Here is a 27,556-nt window from a genome sequence, read left to right on the forward strand (position 1 = left end):
GGTAGAAGAATCCCTGGAATCCATCAAGGCCCGGAGATTTATCCGAATTCATGTTGAAAACCACATTCTTAACTTCTTCTAAGGTAATGGGTTTGGTCAAATTAATGTTATCCTGATGGTCAACAACTTTAGGGATGACTTTCAGAAGACTAGTTTGCGCTATGTAATTTGAACCTTTATGGTTATTTAATAAGTTTTTGAAATGATTAACAAAGGTGTCCGCTATTTCTCCTAGTTTTTCAATTGAGATACCTTGTTGACTATTGACACTCGAAATTATGTTCTTTGCTCTGTTGTATATAGTGGAGTTATGAAAGAATTTTGTATTATGGTCACCTTCTGCCAACCATCTTTCTCTCGATTTCTGCTTCCAGAATATCTCTTCTTTGGATAGAATATTTTCTTGTTTGGCTAACAGTTCTTTTTCGAGGAGAAAGCCCTTATTATCCATACCCTTGCTGATCACTTCCGAGTTGAGTTCTTTAAGTTGGTTTTCTATATCCAATTTTTCTCTGAAGATGTTGTTAAACTATTCTCTATTCCACCTAAGGATATGTTCCTTAAGCATTTTTAATTTATTAACGAAGACAAACATTTTGGATCCTACAAAGCTCTCTTGATCCCACCATGATTTGACATTATTGAGAAAATTTGGATCTAGGAACCACATTTTCTCACATTTGAATGAGTTTCTGGCCAGTTTAAGGGATTCTACGAATTCAAATCTAACTGAGAAATGATTGGATCTAGCTATAGGTAAAATAGAAGACTGAATATTAAGATTTTTGGTATCTAGTTCCCCTTTTATCATAAATCTATCAAGTTTCTCTGCAATGTAAGAAAAGTCTTTTCTTCTATTGTTCCATGTATAAATGCCATTATTGGTGGGAGTGTCAATTAAATTATGAATGGCACACCATTCTTTGAAGACTTTAGATGCTTGCGAAAGCACCTGAATGCCACTGACCTTTTCATTGAGGTCTAAGATGGTATTAAAGTCTCCTCCTGATAGAAAAAATTCATTATTTTGAGTATTCAAGATTTGACCGATTTCTTCCCAGATTAGTTTTTTATCAGTATTACTAACCAAACCATACACATTAATGATATTGAAATTGAGGTTTGATTTTAAGCTTTGAATCCTACTGCTAATCGAGTTATTAGAACTATTAAGAGTACTAAAACTAACCTTCCTTAGGTCCCAGAGGATTCCTAGACCTCCTGATGCCCCTGAAGATTCTTGAAATGTGGATCGCCATACTCCAATCATCCTACTTAACTTATCTATTTCTATAGAATTTAATTTAGATTCTTGAATTAGAACAATATCAGAATTAAATTTTTTTAGGTTATTTTTTAATAACCTTTTTTTGCTAGGGGTGTTGAGACCCCTAGCATTCTAGGTAGTGATCTTCATACCTGTTCGGGAAGGTACTTCCCCTTCCCATTGTGCAAAATTTGGTCTATCTTCTGCTGTTCCTTACTGAGGCCCTCTGCTTCTCTAAGTATCTTTAGAGATTTCCTGCCTCTTTTGCCCTTTACTTTGCCGCAATTTGGAGATTTAGGTCCTTCTTGGAACATGCAGATACCTATCTGATCCAGGTTAACTTTCGCTACCTGCACTATATCATTTTTTTTTGTTAAAGACTTTTCCTGGTCCTTAAGCTCAACTTCTGATATAATCTGTTTAGCTAAACTCGTTTGATTGGTAGCATCTATTGCCAAATCATCCATTTGAATGTTTATTATATCTCTTCTAAGATCTTCATGAGTGTAGTTCTCCCCCCCTAACTGAAGGATTCTCTGAATGAGTTCTTCCTTCTGAACTGCTGAAGTATTGTCACAATCTTCAAGGCAGAAAGCTTGGACTAATTCATCAACGAGCTGATTAAACTTTTCCTCTTCTGCCTTTGACATATCTAAACCAGTTTTACTGGTGTCTGAGAAGTTTTCCTTCTCCAAAAATTCCTGTAACTCATTAATTGTTACCATAGTTGCTTTGTCACTGTCTTTGCCTTGATACTGAAGTCTATTGATAGGAGTAAATGGTGAGCTGGAAGTAGCTGTTGGAGTTTGCCAAAACTTGTTCTTTTCCATAGGTTTCTCTAGCACTCTTTCCTCTGGCCTAGGTTGATTTTGATTTGGGGAGCTTTCATCCTTTTGAGATTTATGGACACTGCTGAACCTACATGAAGAGAATAGTATGAGGTTTTCAAGCTCTTCTATTTGATCTTCTTGGATATCTTCTGGATGTTCTATTTGTAGAGGGTCAAGGATCTCTCTCTCATTTGATCTTTGCTTACTTGAAATGTTGTTCCCTTGATTTCCTTGTGCTGTTTAAGAGTTGGCTCTTTCATTTCTCTGGTACTATTTCTTCTGACATTTGGGAGCTGAGTCTTTATACCATCAAATCCACTTTTATTGGTCTTCTACTTATTATCACTACTTCCTGTTCCCTTGAATTCCTTATCATTTTTGGGGGAGACACCAATCTTCATTACTCTCGTATCCTCTATTAAGTATGCTTTTGAGGCTAATAGTGTGCCTTCTGTCCTATCTGAAATGATGCTTTTCAATGAAGCCCTCTATCTTGTCTGAAAATCTTGACCGATCTGAATTTCTGGATGGTGGCTCCATTTTCTTGGATTATTGTTTCTTCTAACTAACTTAGAACTCAGCCCTAGAAATTTGTTCCTAAAGTCCAAGGTAAGGGGAAGGACCTCAAGTCTGTTATTATGTGAAATTTCAAATTTTAAGATATCAATGGTCTTCCCTTTATAAGCTTGAAAGCTTATAACATAAGAAGCTTTCTTGGTAATAATTTTCTTTTGGAACTCTGAAGGATGATTGATATTAAGATTAATGAGAATTTTAACACTGTTATAGCTAAAAAAGGAAGCATCAATAGCAATAACTTTCCCTATTGTAGAGCCTATTTCATAAATAATATCAACATCACAAAGCTCTGGAGTAAGCGACAACATGGAAAACCATAACGAGATCATACAATCCACCCTATCAATATGGAAATTGGGAAACCATTCTACAAATTTGACATAGTAACCTTTAAAAAAACATTCCGAGACAGCAATAAATTCATCTTTAACTGACTCTTCTTCACACGTTAAAAACAATGTATTTCCATAATGGTGAAAAATACTTACCTGCTCCTTGTAGTTGCCTGATAGCCATTCCATTAGGGGATGGATATCTTTGGAAGGACCAGTCCAAATTGCAAAGATCCCTTTCTTCAGACAGTCGTACCAAGAATTTTCAACATCATCAATGGTGATGTGAATCGATTTATCATGGGGATTTGACCACGGCGAACTGGGAGAATTATTAGGGACAGAAGAGTGGGAGGTATAGATATGCTGTCTGTGAGGAGGTATGTAGGTTGGGGGGGAAGTTGGTTTAAAATCAGATTTGCCATTTGGAAGACTAGGAGGAAATGAGGTGCACCCCGACAGGCGCTCAGTTTTGAATGAATTTGGATATACATACTTGGTCATATTGAAAACCCGGATCTGGTTATCGAGTTGTTCTACCGTGAAGATAGGTAATTGGGGACGAATTCCTAATTGTTCTTTGTAGCCAAAAGGAGCTTCCAAATTAATTTTCACTCTTTGAAGCCCTCCTTTCTGACGGAAGTTGATCGATTCGTTTGCTGATTTATCTAGTACCTCAAATCTGTTGGCTGTGGGGACATCGAACCTCACATCTGTCTTTCCATATTTTAGGTTATGAGTTTTACTTCGGTTTGCTGGAGAACATCCATGCCTCACTATTTCAATAGCGCACAAATTCATGAGGTGTCTCTTGCTATTCCTCTGCCCTCGATTCGGGCCTGGATAATTGACTGAAATCTTCGCTTTTGGCATTTTCGCAAGTAGAGCATTTAGTAATAATTTTTCTTTTTAATAAAAAACTATAATAGTAAATTTATTATTGTTCATTTGAGTCCAACCAAAATTCTAAAAAATGATTTGTTATGATTAATTATTTTGATTATTAGTTAAGCTTGAATAGATTCAAATGAAGACCCCATACCTCTCTTGACTTTTAGAAGATTAATTTTAATCTTATAGATTTTATATGCTTTTGCATCAAACAAAAATCTAAATTAATGTTTACCCCAAAAATCTGTGGAAAAGATAACTAAATCTCCCAAATAAAGTCCTATAACACCAAAATAATTTCCATAATATCTAAAAGTCATAAATAAATATTGAAGTTTTACAAATATTAAATGACCCCGCAAAAAAAATAAAATTGATCTGCAACTTTATGAAATTACAACCTCACTAACAATTAAAAACATATGGACAAAAAACAAGCCAATAATCGAAAACCTGATTTTATTTATCTCTCAAAATATTTAGATTCTGAACTTTGGAATCTAAAATTTAACCGAATAAAAATTGGGCTATTCAAAGGTGTGGTTTTCGAGTAATGTGAGGACACAGACGTAAGTGTCTTGGACTGCAAAAATGTCTGGTGTTAGGTTGCTGTTAGGTGTGGTGCGTGTGTCGTGCGCTAAAGCAGATGTTCTAGAAGCTCATCTCAGGCAAGCAATTGGATTCGCGGAATGCTCATGGGTCCACGTCTACCTGCTAAGCATTGGCCCGTTTCGGATGCGGAATGTTCCATGACAGCCACCAAATTCAATTATTTTCAAAGATACGTTCCTCGTTATGATTGTCGTTGTTATTACGGTTGCTTACCAGTTTATCCCATTGGATTTAAATGGCGGTGTTGAAATGAGAAAACGTGACGCGCAGAACCCCTGGTTTTGTTTTGTGCATTGCAAATTTTTGAAGTTATTTGAGTTCGTAGGGTTTTGAAAATGCCGAGAAATTCCCTTCTGTGATGAATACTGAATGGCTGCAATGGAGGCTTCGCGAGATTTAAGGTTTAGATGGTTTTGAAATATTTCAATTCGTTTGTCTGGAATGGCTGTCGAATTGCAGCATTGAAACCCTAGGCTATCTGGGGTTTAGAGGATTATGAAAGATTTTAGGAATGGTTGCGTATAATTACTCTGACGCGGACTTTAGGGTTTCTTGGTTTGGGTTTTGAGATCTTTAGCTTGTTAAGTAGAAATAAATGGCTGTCCTTGTCTGCATGTAATCGTTTGCGTTGAATCGTTTCGCATTTCTGGATTTTGGAGGCGATATAGAGTTTTTGAGTCTGCTGGTTAAAGAAATGGCTGCGTATTCGGTGTTTTCCGCCGCTAGAAATGAGCCATGCAGGATATCTGCTCAGCAACCCCACATGAGGGTTAGGCCGGGGCATATTTTCAAGTGTAGCTCTGCTTTGCGGTTAGGGTTAAATTTCAGGGGAATAAGAAGTTGCGGCAGATGGACGGCGCAGGCAGCTACCTGTGAACGAGCTAAGGACAAGCTGTTTATGAGAAATGGAGGGTTGCAGACTTACACGCTGTATGACTTTTTAGGGCTACCGCAGGATGCCAGTCAGAAGAATATAAAAGAGGCATATAGGAAATCAGCAAAGATATGGCACCCGGATACAGCCATGGAGAGCGAATTGAAGGATTTCACCCAGGCATTTCTTAAGATTCGTGATGCCTATGTTGTGCTGTCTGATCCAGTCGCCAGGGAGCGCTATGATGAACAGTTGAGGCTGCGGTCGCCTCAGAGTAGGAGGATTCATGCCAAATTTACTGGAATTGTGTCGTTTGATCACTCCAATGTCAATCCTTGTTGCTTTTCCTATTCATGGAGGAGCAATTGGGAGACTGACCAGTGTTGGTAATGGATATGAGAATGAGAGTCAAGGGTTGCTTCATTTGGCTGCACATTGAAAACTTTGTAGAGTTCATATGTCTTCTCACATTCAAAATCTGGCTCTTCGTTTTTATCATGCTCGTACTTACATTCACTGCCAGAGCTGCTTGAGAACTGAGTTTTACTTATTAGAGGTCCTCTGAATTCACAGTTATGAATCTAAATAACAACCATTCCTGTGCATCGTCATATGCATCCTGTTAATATAATGAAACTCTCCCTCTAACTACTACTCACACTCTCTTAGGTAGTAGCCCAAAATTAGTGATCTTGTAATTTTATTAACTACGAGCCCAAAATTAGTGATATTGTAATTGTATAACTCCAATTTCTTGGTGGTATCTCCAGCTCTGTGCCAGATGGACTAGTAATTTTCTGTTCTGAATTGTGTCTAATTTTCAATATGAATGATTTAACATTTTCATATTCTATGATTTAACATTTTCATACTTTATGATTTAACATTTTCATATTCTATGATTTAACATTTTCATACTTTATGATTTAACATTTTCTTATCTTTATGATCTCTTGTACATTATGTGAACTGAAACTTTAATGTTAAAAAATTCGACTTTTCAACATCAATGTTCTGGATCAGACTTTATGATCTATTATTTCCTTTTCTTTATGATCTCTTGCATGTAAACTGAAACTTTAATGTTAAAAATTATAACAGTCTAATTTAAAAATTATCAGAACAGCATCATATATCATTTTTTAAAATTTATGATCTCTTGCACATTATGTGAACTGAAACTTTAATTTTAAAAAATTATAAGAGTCTAATTTAGAAATTATCAGAACAGCATCATGTGGATTGTGGAAATTTTATAAGTTTAAAATAACTTTTTGTATATTGATATCTATTATATGCTACAAAGTGAGTAATGAGTCACTGCGAAATTGTTGCTGCATTCATTTTTTACCCTTGCTCTCTATTACCGTTATCATTTTGTTGATGGATCATCAGAGAATTGAGTAGCAACAATTTAGGAGTCTTTTTAAGCCGATAGGCTTATTCCTGGTAGACTGCCCACCGGATTGTACGACTTCTCGGTAGTGTCGGACGCCGAGAAATGAGTAAAACGATGCAAGAGAAGCCGTGAAATCCGGACGAAAAAGACACAACTGGAAATACATGTATGAAAATGCATGCTCAAAGCCTTAGCATAACCATTGATGACCACACTATGGCCTTGTCGGCTGTCGTGAAGAGCATGCATCTCTCGTCTGCGCAGAAACATTTTCGTGAAATGTCATGCCATCTCATCACATCCATGGCGCCATAGCAGGGAATGTAGAACAGATTTGCAGCCCTTGGGTTTGAAACCAGGCAGGGGTGGTTCATGATCCTAGAATGGAAAATGATTTCCAGAACATACACATACTGGTGTGTCTGATACCAATTGGGGAAATAGGATTCGATTGGTTTCCCCATGCCCTGATTAGTGAAACAAGGACAATGATTCAGCCATGAAATCAGAGTCTCACAGTGGTTCAAGAGCCCTGCGTTGAATCTCAATGGCAGGTCATAGATATAAATGTGCCTTCCTCTGCAAGAACTTTGCCTAGCAATCAACATGGACATTGTTGTAGACCTGATTTCATCTGCTTGCATTTTCACTACATCCATAGCAATCCCCAAATTTATGTCACATTTTATATTACAACTTTTCTTGAATTTATGTCACATTTTATATTACAACTTGTCTTGAAGCAGGGCTTGCTGGGAGAAACAAGTGGTAGTATAAAGACGATTTCAAATGCAGATGTGCAGGACAGAAACAGGAAAAAATACTAGAAAAGGTCAGGATGAATACAAGAAGCACCAAACAAATCAATGGAGGACAGAGGACACAGCCGCAAACGGTGCATTATCTTTCTCACAATCTACACAACTTCTCCTTTTTCTGCACACCCACCAAATCTTTTTCTGAATTTCCCCTGCTCTGCCCATAAAATAATCCTCCGTTTGCTCACCATGAAAAATCCAACATGAGTTCAATAACTAAAAACATGCCTGCAACTTCATGAAAATTATATATATTAGCCCGTGACTCTCTTTAAATAATTATATTTATAAAAGTAAAACCATCGGCCAAGAGCTTTTAAAATGAGCTTTGTACATTATTATAACTTTAACAAGTCACGGTAGACAAGTTTCATCAGACAATCTGCTTGGAAGTACAGAAGACAAAATTTGCAACCATTTTTTTTTATATGTCTACTCCAACACATTTCTTTTTCCAGAAGCCCAGCCTTCGCAAAGACTATCCATTCAGCGAGGTGGTGTATAAGAGGCAAGGAAATCTGGAAAAAGGAATTAGATAACTCTGCTCTTAGAGAAAAAAGAAGGCCATTACATTGAAAAGGTAAATATTATATACGTGTCTTCTACAATATGGAAATTACGTTTCCCCTAATTGTCTTCCAATTATTTCACCATCTTCTAATAAATGTATGCCCAGGTTCTCAGTCATATACACACATTTTTCGGCTGGTATTGGCGGAGTGGCTCGTTGTAGTTTTGAGGATGTTAAATTTTTCTTCTCAGTTCATAAAGGTGATTATACGAACAATCTCATGGAAGCTTAGGCTATTTTATATGCTGTGGAACAATGTTGCTTGCGGGGATGGAGTAAGATTATCTGTGAGTCTGATTCCCAGGTGGTGGTGAACATGCTTTCTTCGCAAGAGCTTGAGGATGTTAGTTGGCAGCTGGCCACTGTTGTTAAGCAGATTCTTTTCTTCTCTTCCTCTTTTCAGTTCATTAGGTTTACGTATATTCCTCGTGAATGGAATAGAACTGCTGATTGTTTAGCCAAATGGGCATCTAGTCATGATCCGGGTTGGAATATTAGGGATAGGAGGCAACTGTCCTTTGAGATTGTGCAAGAATTTGATGATCTTGTTGCTCACGATCGAGCTCCTTGTTGTATTCCTTTCTGTCTTAATAAATTTTCACCTCTCTTTTTGCTTGATGATCATATACACACATTTTTTTCTTCTCTTCTTAACAAATTAATTTATGATAGGTAAATATTTTGTTAACAATTTTATTTAATTTATGTATTTTTTTAACGATTTAATATAAATAAATTAAGTCAAAAGTTTGAAACGCATGGAAGCATGCTCTATGAAAATTCCTATATGAATAATTATTCATTCTCACAGGAAGATCTGAATGAGTTTACTAAGTTTAAAGAGAGCCCAACTAGCTTTCGACTTGAAATTCCAACGGCTTCTCCAGAGTTATATAGAACGAAACTGCCCCCATTATGATGTCGTGGTGGACGGACTCGAGATTTTTAATGACCATTCATTTAGTTGCCGTTTATGTACATAGATTAAATCTGACGATTTCAATCTTGTTTACTGGTATGAAGTTCGTGCAAGTTAGTTAATGAATGATCAGAAATTAAATTTTCATGCACCACTTAACGGATGGATGATGAAAAATGGAATTTTGACTGGCAAATTTTGAGAAGTGAGGAAAGAATGGTAAGAATACTCATTATTAAAGTATTTGAAGTTCATTTTCTTTACTGTTCTTTACTATCTATTTCATATTTATCTAAAATATAGAAAGAATTATGCTACTTCTTATTGAATCATATCAATTCTCTCCTCCTTAATTATTTACTTCAGTAATATGTATATTTTTTTAAAAAATATTTTTAAATTTGGTTGTTTGATAATATTCTATAAATTATAAATTAGTTATATGATTATTAGATATCAAAAAGTAGTATTACATGCACGCATTAGTAGTTTTAATACATATTAATATTTTAAAACTTGGGCATATATGTGGCTGAAATAAAAAATGCACACTTCTATGAAAAAGATCAGTGTTGCTGGAGATTTTTGAATCTAATTTTACATCTATTGAAGATTTCGAAAGTCTTTTCATAAAGTCTATTTTCATATCTAAGTAGAATAAATATAATTTAGGTGATAGACACTATATTAATAGATGCATATAGAAGATCAAAGAGCAATTGATCAAACATAATATAAATAGTAAGAGGTGAATGGTAAAGGGAGGGGTGAGATAAGATATTTAGATAGGGATGGAGGAAAGAGTATATATATGTGTATAAGAAAGATATATAGGAAATGATATGGAGCTAGATAGGGAGAATGTACGAATTAAAAAGCTACAAATGGATATAAAAATATTAGAGATATATAAATCTAGAGTAAGAATGACAGGAAGACATAAAGATGATGAGATAGATATGATTTTTAATCATGATTTCAAATAGCTAGGTTGTCCATTTTGTATAGGAAATGATAGTTAGAGGTATAGATAATTATAATGAGAGATAATGATAGAGTGAGAGGGACATGGGGAGAGTGAGTAAGATGAATAATATAAAGAAAGAAGAGGGGTAAAAGATTGGTGGTGATAAAAATAGATAGGGAAACATAAGGAGAAACAATCTATAGATAGATAGATCATATTTGAATATCAAAGTTGAGGATAGCTATGAAAGGAGCTCAAAAAAGAAAGCGACAATGATAGGGAGAGAAATAGTAAGAGTTGACGAGGGAGATCAAGATAAAGAGTGATAAAGATATATTAGATGATAGATGGATAGTTGATAGATAGATAGATAGTTAGAGTACATAAATAGAATAAATCAAAGAGATAGAGGAAATTATATATTAATATATATGAGCGAATGGTAAAGAGGTGTCAAATAAAATAGACATAAAGAGAAATAAATGAGTGCCTATGTTTGTGAATAAGAGAGTTATAAAGATGGGTTAGCGAAATATCTATTCAAGAACGTCATCAAAAGTGTATAAGACTATTGACTTAACCTTGAATGGATTGCGTGTTGCAATCTAATTTAGAAACACATCTGTACGAATTGTGGAAACCTGATATTCTGAAATGGTTATTATTTTATTCAGATTGTGGATACCTGATATCTGAAATGGTTTTTATGTGAGAAGTGAATTATGGGTCACTGTTAAATTATTTCTGTATTAGTTTTTTCCCTTGTTCTCGATTCACATCAGGGAATGTGTTCTAGAAAGTTCCAAAAAAAAAATCTCCCAATGGAATCTAGTTTAGAAACAATTTATCAGCGAACTTCATAAAGTGGAGAAATCGGACATCTAAAATGGGTTATTACGTGACGCACAAGCATGGTGAATGGTGCTGTTAAAAATGAAATGTTAATGTTTTGGAATTGACTTGAAGTGCAAGGCAAGTGTAATCGAGGAGCTCAACGGCATTAGATGAATTCTAATCAGGCAAGGATTTAAATGATCAGGATTTTGACCCGCTGTACTTTTCTAATTTCTTGCAAGTTAGCTCCTTATCTTTGTTATGTACAGAACTATAGCTGATCTCCACGAATTCAAATTTATTGGCTATCACCATCTCAGTTTTTAACTGAATTCTCTTTGAAGGGAGGCCACCAACCTATTCCACTGTTCTTTATTTCATCCCACTTTTATCCCGTCCGCTTTGGCTTTCACTACACATCTTATAGCGTGATCAGATTGTGTGGTGTGACCTAATTCACCAATCTTTTTTATTTCTCGTTTTGTGTTTTATAGTCCATTTCTTTTAAAGCTAAATAATACTTCATTATCTTAAAATAATTTATATTATTATTACAGTTAACATTTCTAAAAGTCATCTTGAGGGATCAATTAATTTAAGAACTGTATAAAGATTAGGAGTTGCGCATTTTGTAAGTTGATAGAAGTGATAGACTTGGAAAAGAGATTGACTTAAATTGAAAAGTGAATAAATTATGAATGATTTTTATTGTTGAATATATTGAAAAACATTTATTTAGAGATTGAATCACTTAAATTTTATTATAATAGTTAAGAAACTTAAAGATATTATTTTATTACTATTGTTCAGGTCTGAACATAGATATTATTTTATTACAATTGTAAACTTTATTCCATAATTTTTTTTAACTTATAATTTTTTTAATGGATTATATGAATTTTTGTTATTGTTATATTGTCTGAATTATTGAATATTTTGAAATATAATTATTTAGATATTAAATATTATTATAATAGTTTGAAATTTAAAATTATTATTTTATCACTCTGTTCATGTTTCAAAAGATTGTAAAAAAAATTATTATTTTATATTTTAGATAAATTAATTAATTCTTTTAATTTTTTTCTTGATATGATTAGATTGAAAGTTGATATAATTTTCTAGCGCATCATAATGTAATAAATAGTTGGATACACTGGATCATTTACTGGCTTTGGTTCACTGGCATTATCAGGTGGTTCACTGCCATTATCGATATCGAAGCAAGCTCTTGGTGGGGCCAGGTATGGAACTATATATGCTACTACTCGTTTTGCTCCTGTTCCCGTCTTGGTTGCTACTTACTTCTGGCTATCGAACCGTAAGGGACGGGACTCTGCCTATGGTGTCTTTGCCTCTCCTGCAACCTTTGCTGCTTCTCTCTTTGGTGCTACTGGTCCGGATGCTGGGTCAACTTAACTTGGTGCTTGCTCATCAACTTAACTTGTCAGATGCCAGCGGTGATGTAACAATTTAAGCTTGTAGCTAGAGTCTAGAGGTTCAATGGAGATGGAACTTTTGCCCCTTCTTTATTCATCTCAACACCTCCCACACTGGGTTGACGCCTAACCTTTCTCCTTTACTTCACTACGTGTCTGTCCCTGTCTATTTAGTAATTCGTCAGAGATTGTAGGGGTCGAGCAGCCATACCATAAAGTGCCGTCCATCGGGCGGGTAAACTCCCTCCCCAACTGCCGAATAGGACGGGGCGGCCCGGTAGAAACGCTTTCCTTCATCACCGGACCTCCCTCCGTGGCCCTTATTCTAGCAGGCGCCTGCTAGCCTATAGAATGGTGGGGGGTGCCAGTTGAGAATAATCTAATAATAGGGCGGGCTTGCTATCACGTATATAATATGGCCCCTACTCTTTTTGTTTGCGGTTGAGTCGGGACGGGAAGGGACTCCTCGTCTCCATCCGGGGGTGCCAACTATCTATTCTCAGATGAGCCACTATCTATAGGGATCCAGAGTCAGCCCTACCATTCTATAGGGATCCACTAGCCTTACAATTTTATGGGCACCACCAGCTATAGAGGTTTCAGATCGAGTCGCAGATCCATCCAGTTTTGTGTTTTTTTTCATTTTATCCAAGGGCAGAGTCGGCAAGGGCTAGGGCGGGTTACCTAGACCCAGTAGTAGATTCAGTATATCCTGTTGATGGCCTAAACTAGTGTAGAACACGAACACCATATGGGGCACTACATAATATGGGAAACTAACCACCACATGCACATATGGATAACCACCTAGATAACCAACTAAGGATAACCACATGGCCCTATTCTTTATAAGGCGAGAGGAATATTATGCTGTTTGAGGTGAATAGCTTGATGTTCACCCTACTCTTCTATAGGCCAGCACTACATAATATGGCCAGATAGAGATACAGATGTACCACTAGCAAAGGCAGGAGTATAGTAGGCATGTTACGTATAGAATCTTCCAGCAAAAGTTGGATTCACTGGAACCAAGAAGCCAAACCCAACCTTTCTCTCTCTTTGCAGGCCCATTCACTGCCATTAGAATAGTAGGGTCGCGAAGGCTTCTGAAGCATCGATGTCATTCTGCCGCGCCATCGAGCCGAACGCCGCTACCTAACCTCAACACCGAGCAAACAAACAACCAAGGACGGAGGGACCAGAGACAAACCCAACTCTCTCTTGGACGGAACGATGCTTCACTCCGAGGAGACAGGCAGGCAGCCTCCCATCCAGCCGAGGGCCGCTACCTATCCTCCCCACCCCTTATAATAGTAGGGAACGAACAAGTTATAGCAGGGAGCCATGGGAGCGACGGGGGCAACCTGGGAGGGCAACCCCTGAACCCAACTACCTACCCTACCGCTTATAATAGTAGGGCTCCACTGCCTAAACACGGACAGACAGGGACAGATACTCACACCGACGGGGGCAACCGGGGCACCCCTCCCAATAAATCACTACCTGAGGTACCCCTAAACTATATCCACCCACAACAACTAATCTACCTGGCCACCCGGAACAATTAATTTAGGTGAAGAGTTTCTTATTATTGTTGCCCAACGACTATAGATAGTTCCCGTCACGCCTATCTATAGTAGGGCCCTACCATTTTATAGGCGAAGGTTGGGGACAAGGCATGTTACGTATAGAACCCCAACCATACTTTGCCCACTAAAATATAGGCACTGCCCCTACCTTTCTCGATTCATTTATACGTAACATGGGTGGGTAAGGGACAGGCACTACCAATGGCCCCTACTATTCTAAGGCCTATAGATAGTAAGGGCCTATAGATAGTAAGGCCGGACGGACCACCGGCTAATGCTACATATGTTCCTAAGCTAGAAGATAAGGGTGCCTGTTCAGGTGGTTCCTGCCTCCCGGCATTCTGGTAGTAAATAAGGTTGCCCCTATTGTTTAGGTTGTCCCCATCATGAATCGGGAACAACTGGGAGATGACGGACTGCAGTGAATAAATCCATCATGCTTGCCCTACTATGAATAGGGACTCGGCCGTCCACCATGAAGCCTATAGAAGGGATAGACAAGCCCTACGAGTATTTTGTGAATATTTCACACCAAATAATTTTTTTTTCATAATAAAAAATCTCAAAAATGATTTTATCTAATGTAGCTATATTTATATATGTATATATTTATTTATTTAATTCTTTTTACAGATTTATTCAAATATAAGTAAAAAATCATTTTATCTAAAGATTAAATTATGTCCTATATGATGGGAATTAAAGTATTTGGCTGAGGAGTAATGTAAACAATTCCATTTGCCATGACTTTTTTATTTGGCAGAGAAAATTTATGTCAACAATTCCATTTGTGCCCAGCCTGTGGGGGAGAATGGGAAAACAAATTCGAACTCAATAAACTTTTTCCCAAATCTGAAATGACTGCATATATGCCTGTGGCAGAGAAGAGAAAATCAAAATCGAGCATAATAAACTATTTTCTTTCGCCTGAAATGACTGAAAACTTCTAAATAGCTTCTGAAATGACTCCAAATTGTCATCGACTAATTGCAAGGTCTGAAAGCATAAATTTGAATGGCGGAGCATCTTGGGAAAATGCAGTGGAACAACTTCTAACGCCTCCTCCCAAGGAAAGACACTTTATAAATTTTTGTCAATTTACCAAAGCTTTGGCCATCAGAAGGACGCTTGATTTTCCCAGTTTCCAAATGTAGAAAGTCTTTTGGGTTTGTCCTGCGATAACTGAATTCAGACAAGGGTTGCAATGTTCTTAGGGCATTTTGAACTTTCATTTTTGGGTTTGAGGATTTCAACCATAAATTTGAAAAAACTCTCTGAAAAAATACATCAGTTGAAGCATCCAAATAGCCTTTCATAGGAATGGGAATTTTTGCATGTTAATGAATCACAAGAAGAGGAAAGAAAACATCAACACATACCTTATGTTGTTCGCTTCAACTCTGAATCTTCAACATCTGCTACCCGCTTATGCTAAAACTAAAAGGCAATCCACTTTTTTAAATCTACCTGCAATGTAGGTGCTGCAACCATATTTATTGCATTTTTTTTCCGCCGACTTCCCTCTTCCTTCTTCTGCGTGTTTGACACAGCTCAAATGAACTTTAATTCTCAACAACTTTGCTGACCAATTCCTATTTTTTCTGTCTAATATTAATTTCTAGAAAATGACTAAAACTCTAGTTAAAATAGTTCCAGCCAATGGAAAATTTGGAATTAGCATATTGTATTTTAGTCTCAAAATTTACAATATGATCGATGTTAGTAGGGAAAAATAAATTGGGGGATAAAACGAAAACTTTAGTTCCCTACCTTTTTAAAAAGCAGGGACTGATACATTAGTAAATAAATCAAGATGAGTGCAATCTATTTGTCTTTATAAAATGAAGGTACATAAAAAAAAATTTGTTCCATAGATTTTAAAATTTGAATTAAGAATAATTTGCAAAATTTGATAAAAAATCATTTGGATGTTAGACTCACTTTTGATCTAGTGTCCAATCAAAAGATTGCTTTTAAAAATCTATTTAATACACAATTTAAGAAACTATCATTTTCTCCTAAAATTAACTTTGACAAAAAAAGTCAAATATAAACCAACAAATTTATTTCATAATCAAAAGCTTTGAATATTTTATTTGAATTTTTTTAACCAACAAGGAAACTTGATCTCATTAGATGTAAGTTAGAGAATTTACATCCATCAAGAGACTTCAAATCTCATCCACATTATATAAGATAAAATAAATTAATCAACACTATATAAAATTAAAAATAAATTAATCAAATTTACAAATGCAATCAAGACATAATTAGTGTAAAAAGACTTCTATTTAAATATTTTTCCATATATTTTTTCAAAAATATATAAAGAATTTTTTTTATCAAATGTTGTTTCCTTTAAAACATAAGGCATGACAAAGAAGAACTCATTAAAAAAAGTTCATATTAGTTAAATGTTAAATGCTACTTTTTCAAATCAGACTTATTTCATTACTTTCCAAGTTGCTATCAATTCTCCTTCATGCTTATATTGTGACTAAAAATATTTTATCCAAATTGATCATGTATAAGCATATTAAAATTGGATTTCATTGCCCAAATCAGTCCATATACACAATTGATTCCAGAGTGAAATGTAATATCCTTTGCCCAAACTAACTAATTTTAGCTCAAAGAATATTGTCAAAAACTTGTATTCTTCCTTTCAATGCTAAGAAATTTAGAATGTTCTCAAATGATATTACAATGCCTCTTACAATGAACTAATATGCAAGTGCAATTCTTTTGGTACTTTCAATGCATATACATGGAAACTAGATATGAAATGCATACCTACAACCAACTAACATTTGACAAACAATTGACATACAACTATTACGCTGATCATATATGCTATTAGATGGACATTTTGTCAAACAAATGGTATGCAACATGTATCTCTTTTATTGAATTCATTCTCATGTACAATGTTGCTATGAGTTTGCCAAGACAAATGGTCTTACAATAATGACTACAGTAATGCCAAAATATGATTGTAAATTATCATAGCAAAATCATATGCCTAAAAATTACAATGCTAACTACTAATAGTTGCAAGAGGAACCTGATAATAGTGATGCCCAAGGATGGAGATGAATCAAGCATAAGTATTGTAGTGCGATATTGTTCTTGCGTATTTTAGTAGCCAACAATAATTGTATTTTTTAATTTAAGCACAAACAAAACTCCTGAATTGAAGCTCTCATGAATACCAAATTTAGTGGATATTTCACCACCTCAAATGGTTGCAACACTGAAGAGTTGATGTTCTCCAATGGATGACTAAAATCAGAGACCTTAGTTTCTTTGCCCAAGTTTATATCAAATGCAATTCATAATAATTTGATGATTAACAATGAATCTCCTCTATTTATTCTTTTCCTTCACCCTTCTAGAAGGAATTAAAATATTATTTAATTGCATTATCTAGATACTTCCCCCTTTCCAATATAATAATTAATTGTATTTCTAGAAAATGCACTCTCTAGAAGCTTCTCCCTTGCAATACAATAATTAATTATGCTTCTAGAAAATCAAATTAATTAAATATAAAGTCACCTTTTAATTTTAATTTTTTTTAATGACTTTATAAGAAATTAATTTAATCAATTTCTCCTTATTTCTTCACTTAGCCATCGGAGAATATAAAGGCTAAGAACTCCACTGAGATGCTAAAAAGATGGGGACATTACAGCCTACGCTCCCTGAAATTGCTTATCCTCAAGCAACTTCAAGTTCGGATGCTGCAAAATCTCCTCATTCTCCCATGTCACATCCTCTATTGGCAGGTCCTTCCATTTCACCAAATACTCCCTTATAGTACGCCACCTCAAGTTTCTTTCCCTGAAATCAATGATAGCCTTTGGCACCAATACCAATTTTCCCTCATCATCCAAGGGTGGAAGCACTATAGAAGGAACAATATGATGTCCTAGCACCTTCTTGAGTTGTGACACATGAAAAATGTTGTGTACTGTGCTCTCCATTGGAAAATCTAACTCATAAGCCACCTCTCCCACTTTCCTGATAATCATGAATGAACCATAGTATCGTGGCTTAAGTTTCTCAGCACCACTCTTCTTGAGAGTGGATTGAAGGTAAGGTTGCAACATAAGATACACCATATCTCCAACCTCAAAAGTCTGCTCAGTCCTTTTCTGGTCTGCATACTGCTTCTGTTGATTATGTGCCTTGGTTATATTATGCTTGAGAGTCTTAACAATGTCTTGACTCTCTTGTAACAAATCACCTGCACCCGCACTCTACTGTCACTCAAAAGAAAATCCATAAAATTGAGTACCTCATACCCATACATGGCCATAAAGGGTGACATTTGAATAGACATGTGATAAGTGGTATTGTAGCAATACTCACATAGAGAAATCCACTTTACCCATGCCTTCTGTTGCCCTACTATATAATTTTTGAGATATCTCTCCACCCATTTATTCACTATCTTTGTCTAACCATCTATCTAAGGGTGGTACTAGTACTCAGAGTGAGCTCTGTTACACACAACCTGAATAGCTCCTGCCAAAAGTGACTCATAAACCTATTGTCTTTGTCACTCACAATGCTCTGAGGTAAGCCATGTAGTCTAAATATCTCCTTAAAGAAAAAAATTTCCACCTATATAGCAGTGTATGTAGCAATGATCAGAAAGAAGTGTGCAAACTTCATAAGGCAATCCACAACCACATATATGCAGTCCTTGCTTTGGGCTCTAGGCAGTCCTGTGATGAAGTCCATAGATAAACACTCTCACTTCCTATCAGGAATTAGAAGTGGCTAAAGTAAACCTGCTAGATAGGAGTGTTCCTGCTTATTATGCTGGGAGGTGGGACACTCCCTAACATACTGAAGTACCTCTACTTTGAGCCCTTTCCATGTGAAGCACTCTCTAGTCTACCAGTATGTCTTGTAGAAACTAGGATGTCTTGCCATAGGTGAATCATGAAAAGATTTCAAAACCATCCTCCTCACTATTGAGCCTGGAACCAAAAATATTCACCATTTGTAAATGATGAGCTCATTCACAAGGGTTTATCTACTGTCTTGAATAGTTCCATCTATGAATCTAGGTATCCATGCATCCTTTGCATAACCTACAAGGATCAAGTGTCTTCAATCCTCCGATATATCTGTCAATAAGCTCAAATGGGGCCTATGTGATAAAGCATCAACAACTACATTTTGTGTCCCCTTAAAATATGTAATATCAAAGTCATAGGAATGCAACTTGCTCACTCACTTCTATTGCCTATCATTGAGATCTCGCTGCCCCAAAATGTGTTTTAGGCTATTATGGTTGGTTTTGATACAAAATTTTCTACTTGCCAAATATTGCCTAAATTTAGCCAAAGCACATGCATAATGGCTAACATCTCCTTATCATATATGTTGAAGCTCCGCTCTGGCCCTCTTAATTTCCTGCTCTCATAATTAATAGGGTGTTTCTCCTACATAAGCATCGCTTCAATGTCCTCTTCGAAAGCATTACAGTGTAGCTCAAAAGGTTTGTTGAAATCTAGTAACGCTAACACTAGACAGGAAGTCATCAACTCCTTAAATTTCTCAAAACACTCCTATGCCTCAAGAGTCCACAAGAAAGCTCCCTTTCTCATCAAATTTGTCAAGGGTGTTGCATGCCTAGAATATCCATCCACAAACCTCCTATAGAAACCACATAATCCCAGAAAGCCCCTTAACTATGTAAGGTTCACCGGTGAAGGCCACTCCACAATGGCACAAATATTTTCAAGATCCATGCATATGCCTTTTGCACTAATGATGTGACCTAAATACAACTCTATCATAGCCAAATCACATTTCAACTCCTTTGCATACAAGGACTCTCTGCCCAATATATCCAAACACCATGTCAAGGTGAACCAAGTGCTCCTCTCAAGATCTATTGTACACCAAGATATCATCGAAGAAGACAAGTATACATTTCCTCAAATGAGGGTGGAAAACCCTATTCATTGTTGCCTAAAAAGTAGCAGGTGCATTAGTTATCCCAAATGGCATAACTACAAACTCAAAATTGCCACAATGACATCTAAAGGCTGTCTTCTTGATGTCCTGCTCTCTAACTCTGATTTGGTGATAACTTGATCTTAGATCTATCTTTGAGAAGAAGAAAGCTCCATGAAACTCATCTATCAACTCATCGATCCTGGGAATGGGGTACCTATTTTTAATTGTCTTCCTATTAAGCACCCTGTGATCAATGCACATCCTCAATGTGCCATTCTTCTTTTTCACCAACATCACTAAAGAAGTGAAAGGAGACTTACTTGGTCTAATGTGGCCCATAGAAGTAACTCCTTTATGGTTGTTTTAATTTCATCCTTTAACCTCTTCGGATTCCTATAAGGTGTAATCATGATGGGCTAAGCCCCCTCCTCTAGCTCAATGATGTGCTCAATACCCCTGTTTGGTGGTGTACCTGGTGGAATGTAACTAAACACCTTAGAGTGTTTAACTCTAAGCTCTTGAATTTCAAAAGGATATTCAGTCTTCTGTTGTCCCTATTATGATGGCATTAACATGCACTCTACTGCCCACTCTACCTGATCATGTCGAATCAATCTAGCCATCCTCCAAAAAGAGACCATTCTGAAATTACTGTCCCAAATTGCCTTTAGAATTTGTGTCTTCCCATTCACTTTAAACCTCATCTCCATCTCCTTGAGATTAAGAGTGAACTCACCAATATTGGGCAACCAACTCACCCTAAGGACTATATCTATATCTCGCATTGGCACAATATAGAAATCTACCTTAAAGGCATAATTATTAACTTCCAAAGGGAGTCCAGTGAGCTTATGATCACACTTGAGGACATAGCCATTAGCTACCCTCAATCTAATTCCCCTAAACTCCTCTGTTTGTATGCCACACTTCTTCACCAACCTAGCATCAATGAAATTATGAGTGGCACCATTATCAACGAAAGTTATAACTTGTTGTCCAAAAAGTACTTCTCTCATTCAAAATGATCCTTCCTACTTAATACTAGTGAGATGAGCTTCCTTAAGTTGCTCATCTCCTTCCCCATTTGTGGACTCCATTTTAGACAAGTTTTCAGCCTTGTCTTCCTTTTTTTCACCATCTATTTCCTCTATATCAGACTGCTAGTCTGAATTATCTGATTCTAATTCCTCATAATATGCCCACATAATTTTGTTAGCTTTGCCCTTTGGTCTAAGAGGACAGTCATGGTTTGCATCATAGGGTCCCTTACAGTAAAAATATAATTTTTTTTTCTCAAATCATTTAATGTTTCCCTGTCAAAAGGTGCTCAAGTTTTATCTTTAAAATCATTTTTAAAATCAGTCCTCTTTGGTTTTTTATAAAATGGTTTGTTATCCTTACTAGAAGATGCTTCTTTGGATTGAAATTTTTTTGTTGGGACTGCATGTTCCATACTTTTTGCCTTTTTCATATTTTCTTGTAAATAAATGGGATCAAATGCCTTTATCCAACCTCTCAATGGTTTGGATAGGCCCTGAATGAAAAGAACTATCAATCTACACTCTAAAATGTTTGGCACCATGACTGCTAACTATTGAAATTCACCAATGAAATACTCCAAGTTGCTTGTTTGTTTCAGCTGTGCTAATTCCCAGAAGTAAACCTCTAGATCATTCTTGTCAAATCTTTCAACCAACCTATCCACAAAGTCCCAGTACTCTGTCAGCTAATTATGCTAAAGTGTTACCATACCATAGTACTGCCAATCATGTGCTACTCCCTCCAAATGCAAAGTGGTGTATTTGATAGCTTCAATCTCTATCATTGGCCACAGTGCCAAGCATATGTCAAGCTTATGAATCCAAGCTTGAGCTATCATCTTACCACTCTCATCAAGTGTAGGCATAGTAAGCTTTCCTGTAGCCCTCTTCAGGTCACTATTTTGATCCCTAGGCCTCCTATCATGTTTGAGTTACCTGTAATGTTCTCTCCTCTAATTGACAAAGCATTCAAAGATCATCCTCTCTCGAACTTGTGGTGCCAATAATTCCCATTCATCATTTGCAGCCATAAGGATATCTGCAAATGTCTCATCCTCAACTTCCTCTATTGGTTCCTATACTAGTTCCTCCCTAACAAAATTAGGATGGGTGGGCTTGTCTACTATTTTGGAAAGAGTTCTATGAGTTCTAGGTGATCCCACTGCACTCCTATTATCCCCTTGTTCCAAATTCTATCTATCCTGTGGGTTCATGTGCTCAAACATGGTGGTGAGTGCCTACAAAGCCTGAGCCATTCGCTCTTGTCCTATAACAATTGCTCTGAAAAATTCCCTTGTTCCCTGATCCTCAATCCTATTGTCTCTTGGTGGGCTACTCTCTTTCTTGTCACCCATGGTGTCTGGTTGCTTGATAAAATTCTTGTTCCCTATCAAACAAAGCTCACTTGATAGTGAAAAATCTATGAGAGCCAACCCCAAGTGCCTTGTGATTGCTAAACCCTTAGGATGGCAAGATTTAGCTCTGATACCAATGCAATATCCCTTGCCTAAACTGACATATTTTAGCTCAAGGAATATTATCAAAAACTTGTATGTTATCTTTCAATGCTAAGAAATTTAGAATGTTCTTAAATGATATTACAATGCCTTTTTATAATGAACTAATATGCAAGTGCAATACTTTTTGTACTTTAAATGCATATACATGGAAACTAGATATTGAATGCATATCTACAACCAACTGACATTTTGACAAACAATTGACATACAACTATTATGCTGATCATATATGCTATTAGATGGATATTTCATCAAACAAATGGTATGCAACATTTATCTCTATTATTGAATTCATTTTCATGTGCAATGTTGCTATGAGTTTGCCAAGACAAATGGGCTTACAATAATGACTATAGTAATGCCAAAATCTGATTTTGAATTATCACAAAAAAATCATATGCCTAAAAATTACAATGCAAACTACTAATGGTTGCAAGAGGAACTTAATAATAGTGATGTCCAAAGATAGAGATGAATCAAGCATAAGTACTATAGCGTGACATCGTTCTTGCATACTATGGTAGCCAAAAATAATTGTATTCTCCAATTTAAGCACAAACAAAACTCTTGAATTGAAGCTCTCCTGAATACACAAATTCAGTAGATATTTCACCACCTCAAATGGTTGCAACACTAAAGAGTTGACATTCTCCAATGGATGATTGAAATCAAAAACTTTAGTTTCTTCTCCCAAGTATATCAAATGCAATTCACAATAATTGGATAATTACCAATGAAGCTCTCCCCTCTATTTATTCTTTTCCTTCACCCTTCTAGAAAGAAATAAAATATTATTTAATTGCATTCTCTAGAAGCTTCCCCCTTTCCAATACAATAATTAATTGTATTTCTAGAAGATGCACTCTTTAGAAGCTTCTCTCTTGCAATACATCAATTAATTGTGTTTCTAGAAAATTAAATTAATTAAATGTAAAGTCACCTTTTAATTTTAATTTTTAATGGCTTTACAAGAATTTGATTTAATCAATTTCTCCTTATTTCTTCACTTAGCCTTCAAAGAATGTGAAGGCTAATAACTCTACTAAGATGCTAAAAAGATGGGGACATTACAGTCCACCCTCCCTGAAATTCCTTGTCCTCAAGCAACTTCAATTTCAAATGCTACAAAATCTCCTCATTCTCCCATGTCACATCCTCTACTAGCAGGTTCTTCCATTTCACCAAATACTCCCTTATAGTACACTGCCTCAAGTTTCTTTTCCTGAAATCATTGATAGCCTCTAACACCAATACCAATTTTCCCTCATCATCCAATGGTGGAATCACTGTAGAAGGAACAATATGATGTCCTAGTGCCTTCTTGAGGCGTGAAATATGAAAAAATTTGTGCACCTTGCTCTTTGCTGACAAATATAACTCATAAGCCACCTCTCCCACTTTCCTGATAATGTTGAATGGACCATAGTATCGTGGCTTAAGTTTCTCAACACCACTCTTCTTGAGAGTGGATTGATAGTAAGGCTATAACATAAGATACACCATATCTCCAACCTCAAAAGTCCACTCAGTACTTTTCTGGTCTGTATACTACTTTTGTTGATTCTGTGCCTTGGTTATATTATCCTTGAGTGTCTCAACAATGTCTTGACTCTCCTGTAACAAATCACCTGCACTGGGCACTCTATTGTCTCTCAAAAGAAAATCTATAAAATTGGGTACCTCATACCCATACAAGGCCATAAAGGGTAACATTTTGAATAGGCATGTGATAAGTAGTATTGTAGCAATACTCATAGAGATAAATCCACTTTACCCATGCCTTTTGTTGTCCTGCTATATAATTTCTGAGATATCCCTCCACCCATTTATTCACTATCTCCATTTGACTATCTGTCTGAGGGTGGTAGCTAATACTCTGAGTGAGCTCTTTCACACACAATTTGAATAGCTCCTACCAAAAGTGACTCATAAACCTACTATCTCTGTCACTCACAATGCTTCAAGGTAATCCATGTAATCTTAATATCTCCTTGAAGAACAACTTTGCCACTTGTGTAGCAGTGTATGTAGCAATGTTTGGAAAGAAGTGTGTAAACTTTGTAAGGTGATCCACAACCACATATATGCAGTCCTTGCCTTGGGCTCTAAGTAGTCTTATGATGAAGTCCTTAGATAAACACTTCCACTTCCTATCAGGAATTGGAAGTGGCTAAAGTAAACTGACTGGATAGGAGTGTTCCTGCTTATTCTATTGGTAGGTGGGACACTCCCTAACATACTGAAGTACCTCTGCTTTGAGCCCTTTCCATGTGAAGCACTCTCTAATTTTCCAGTATGTCTTGTAGAAACCAAGATGTCCTACTATAGGTGAATCATGAACTAGGAGGAAATTCATAGGTGATTTTGGCTTTGCTCAACTTGTCTAAATTTGGAAGGTAGAACTCCATGGCTTCCAAGTTTGCAAAATCTACTACCGAATGAATGTAAGCATCAAAGGCATGCAGGTAATTCATGAGCCAACCCTTAGCCGAATCCTCCACAATGCCTCTCCAACATAGAAGGAATTGAACGCTAGGTTCCATCCTAGGGCATTCATGAAAAAAGAGAATATTATCCCAAATAACCAATGAGGAGCATCTGGGTATAATTAAAAGCTCAAAACTCCTTGATCAATGAGCCATGTAAGCTTCTAGCAAAAGGATTTTAAGCTTCTCATCTATACTGTAGACTACCTATTCTAGACCTACCAACCAAATAAGATCAAAGACATTATAATTGAGCTAGATAATATCCCTTTTCTTGACTTTGGCCATAACTAGGCATCCAATCCAGGCACCTATAATTTTTCTATTAGGTTATCATGAAAAGTCATAATTAAAGACACCTTCACCTAAAACCCTGCTAATGACTACCTTGCTCATATTGTCTATGGGTTTTAGCAAACAAGTCCATGTCTCAGGCTTCACATTACCTCAAAAGGCCATTGTTTAGACTTCAATAGCATGACACAGACTGATATTAGTATCCATGTTGACACCTACCCTAGCTAAAAACTAGACTCCTTACATAAAACATAGAGATAAAAGGACCCAACCCTAATTTATAGAATCTTTCTACAAAGTCAAGAAAGATCTAGAAAGAATTGAGTGATGACTCAAACAAGATACATACGAGTAATGATTCATGCAACATGATGGATGGATTAAAAAGAGTGCCTAAGGTCATGGGTAATATGAGTGATGAAACCACATGAGATGAAATTAAGGAGCAAAATATGCACAAAATGAGATAATCATATATCCTAGTGCCAAAGGAGAATTCTTGAAAGGTCTAAAATTTACAATTACCACAAAGAACTAAATTTGGTTAACCAAATGAATGTTTTCTCTCCATCTGTTCCTTTGTTAGCTAATAAGTCTGCTTATATAGTACCTTCTTTGTATATATGTGTAAACCTTACTTCTTCAAATTTACCCAAAAGGTTGATAGTTTATTCTAGTTTTGAATTTAATATCCAATTAGGAGTTTTCCCTTTTCTAAGCACAGTAAGGATGATCTATGAATCTCCTTCGATCATAATCTTCTTGATTTTTAAGTTTAAACTCTATTTTATCCCTTCATGTACTACTTCTAATTCCACCCTATTATTTGAAACTATCCCCAAGGGCTAAGCTTGTTTCAAGAGCCAATTTCCAAATTCCTCCCTAATTATACACCCTATTCCTGCTTCCCTTGGGTTACCTGTTGAGGCTTCATTAAAATTAAGTTTCTTCCATCCTTTAGGTGGGGGTTCCCATTTGCATTCTTTTCTGGCTATACTATTGTTATTTTTCTAAATGAGATGTGGATTAATTAAATGTTGCCAGTTCTTTTTTCATTTCTGCGTCCCAATTTGAGAAGGAACCTTCTTTTGTAGTTTTTCTAAGATTGCAATTTATAACTTCTGTAATACTTGCTTCAATCTTGTTAAGGAGAGATGAAGTTTTGAGTTCTTCATCATTAGAGATCCATTTATTTCTTTCCTTCTATGTCTCCTATGCTAGGATTGCTAGGGTGATGTTCCAGAGTTTTCCATATATTTTGCTTTTTTTTTGGGTCACCCTACTAGGTGGTCTTGCCACTTCCTTGGGAGTGGGGCTGACTAGTTCAATTTGAGTTTAAGCCATTCCCAACATTCCTTAGCACATTTACATTGGTACAAGAGATGCTCTATAGTTTCTGAGTTTTCTTTACAGAGGGTGCATCTCGAAGGACCTTCAAATCCCATTTTCCCAATTCTATCTATTGTAAGGATTCAGTTTTGAGAGGGTAGCCATAGAAAGATACCTACTTTGGGTAGTCCTATTGGGTCCCAACATAGATTTATAAAAATATGTATTGCTTCCATCATTGCAAAATAATTATTTGATTATATCCCTCATTTACCTTGTAAATTCCATCTTTGGTAGCTACCAAAATGAACTTGTCCTCCCTATTGTAATAGTTGATTGGTTGCTCTGTAAGAATAGATTATAATTTCTACTGGTTTGTAGGGTTGAGACCTCTATTTTCTAAGGATTTCGATCTCCATGGGGCTTCTTCATTTGAGGGATCATGTTGGATATAATCCTCCACCTTAGTTCCCCATATTGATATTAATAGAATTTTTGCATTTTTAGTTATACCAAATTGATCTAGAGGGAGGTGTCCATTCCAAGAATCTTCTCAGAATAGGGCTTTATCACTTCTACCTATATTCCATGTTACATTTTTCAAAATCAAGGGGTGACATTTTAGCATAAAATTCCATGCTACAGAACCTTTGGGGGGGAGGGTGGGGGGGGGGGGGGGGGGGGGGGGGGTTTCCTAGTTCTTAATAATTATGTGCTATCTGTTGCATTTAGATATTTATTATATAGAATTCTTGCCCATTTGCTATCTCTTTCTTAATACATTCTCCAAACTTATTATGCATATAATGCTTCATTCTGCCATTCTAGATTTTTAATTACCAATCCACTTGCTTCTTTAGGCTTACACATTTTTTCCCATCTTTTTAGAGATGCCTACTTATCCTCTATGGCTTTCCAAAAGAAATATCTCTGTTTCGTTTCTATTTTTTGATTGATATTCTTTGGTAATTGTAAACATGATAG

General features: G+C 36.2%; 1 protein-coding gene and 1 long non-coding RNA gene across 2 annotated transcripts; one reads left to right on the forward strand and one right to left on the reverse strand.

Moving 5' to 3' along the window:
• Positions 1–4,434: 4,434 nt before the first annotated feature.
• LOC149534342 (chaperone protein dnaJ 11, chloroplastic-like) lies at positions 4,435–6,233 on the forward strand. The gene has a single exon (XM_089806756.1). The coding sequence runs from the start codon at positions 5,206–5,208 to the stop codon at positions 5,773–5,775; it is 570 nt and encodes a 189-aa protein (XP_089662882.1). The 5' UTR covers positions 4,435–5,205; the 3' UTR covers positions 5,776–6,233.
• A 403-nt stretch (positions 6,234–6,636) lies between these two features.
• LOC149534343 (uncharacterized) lies at positions 6,637–15,372 on the reverse strand. Its single transcript, XR_016357843.1, has 2 exons — positions 15,301–15,372; positions 6,637–7,830 (listed from the first exon to the last, which is right to left on the reverse strand). It is a non-coding gene; the product is annotated as an uncharacterized LOC149534343 (long non-coding RNA).
• Between the last annotated feature and the right edge of the window lie 12,184 nt (positions 15,373–27,556).

The sequence above is a fragment of the Cupressus sempervirens genome, chromosome 10 (genome assembly GCF_028749045.1).
Source record: "Cupressus sempervirens isolate cs-2001-9-10 chromosome 10, ASM2874904v1, whole genome shotgun sequence".
NCBI classification, from domain to species: Eukaryota; Viridiplantae; Streptophyta; class Pinopsida; order Cupressales; family Cupressaceae; genus Cupressus; species Cupressus sempervirens.

What these genes read in the sequence shown, in the direction of transcription:
- LOC149534342 (XM_089806756.1), top strand. Translation starts at nt 5,206, where the DNA reads ATGGCTGCGTATTCGGTGTTTTCCGCCGCTAGAAATGAGCCATGCAGG.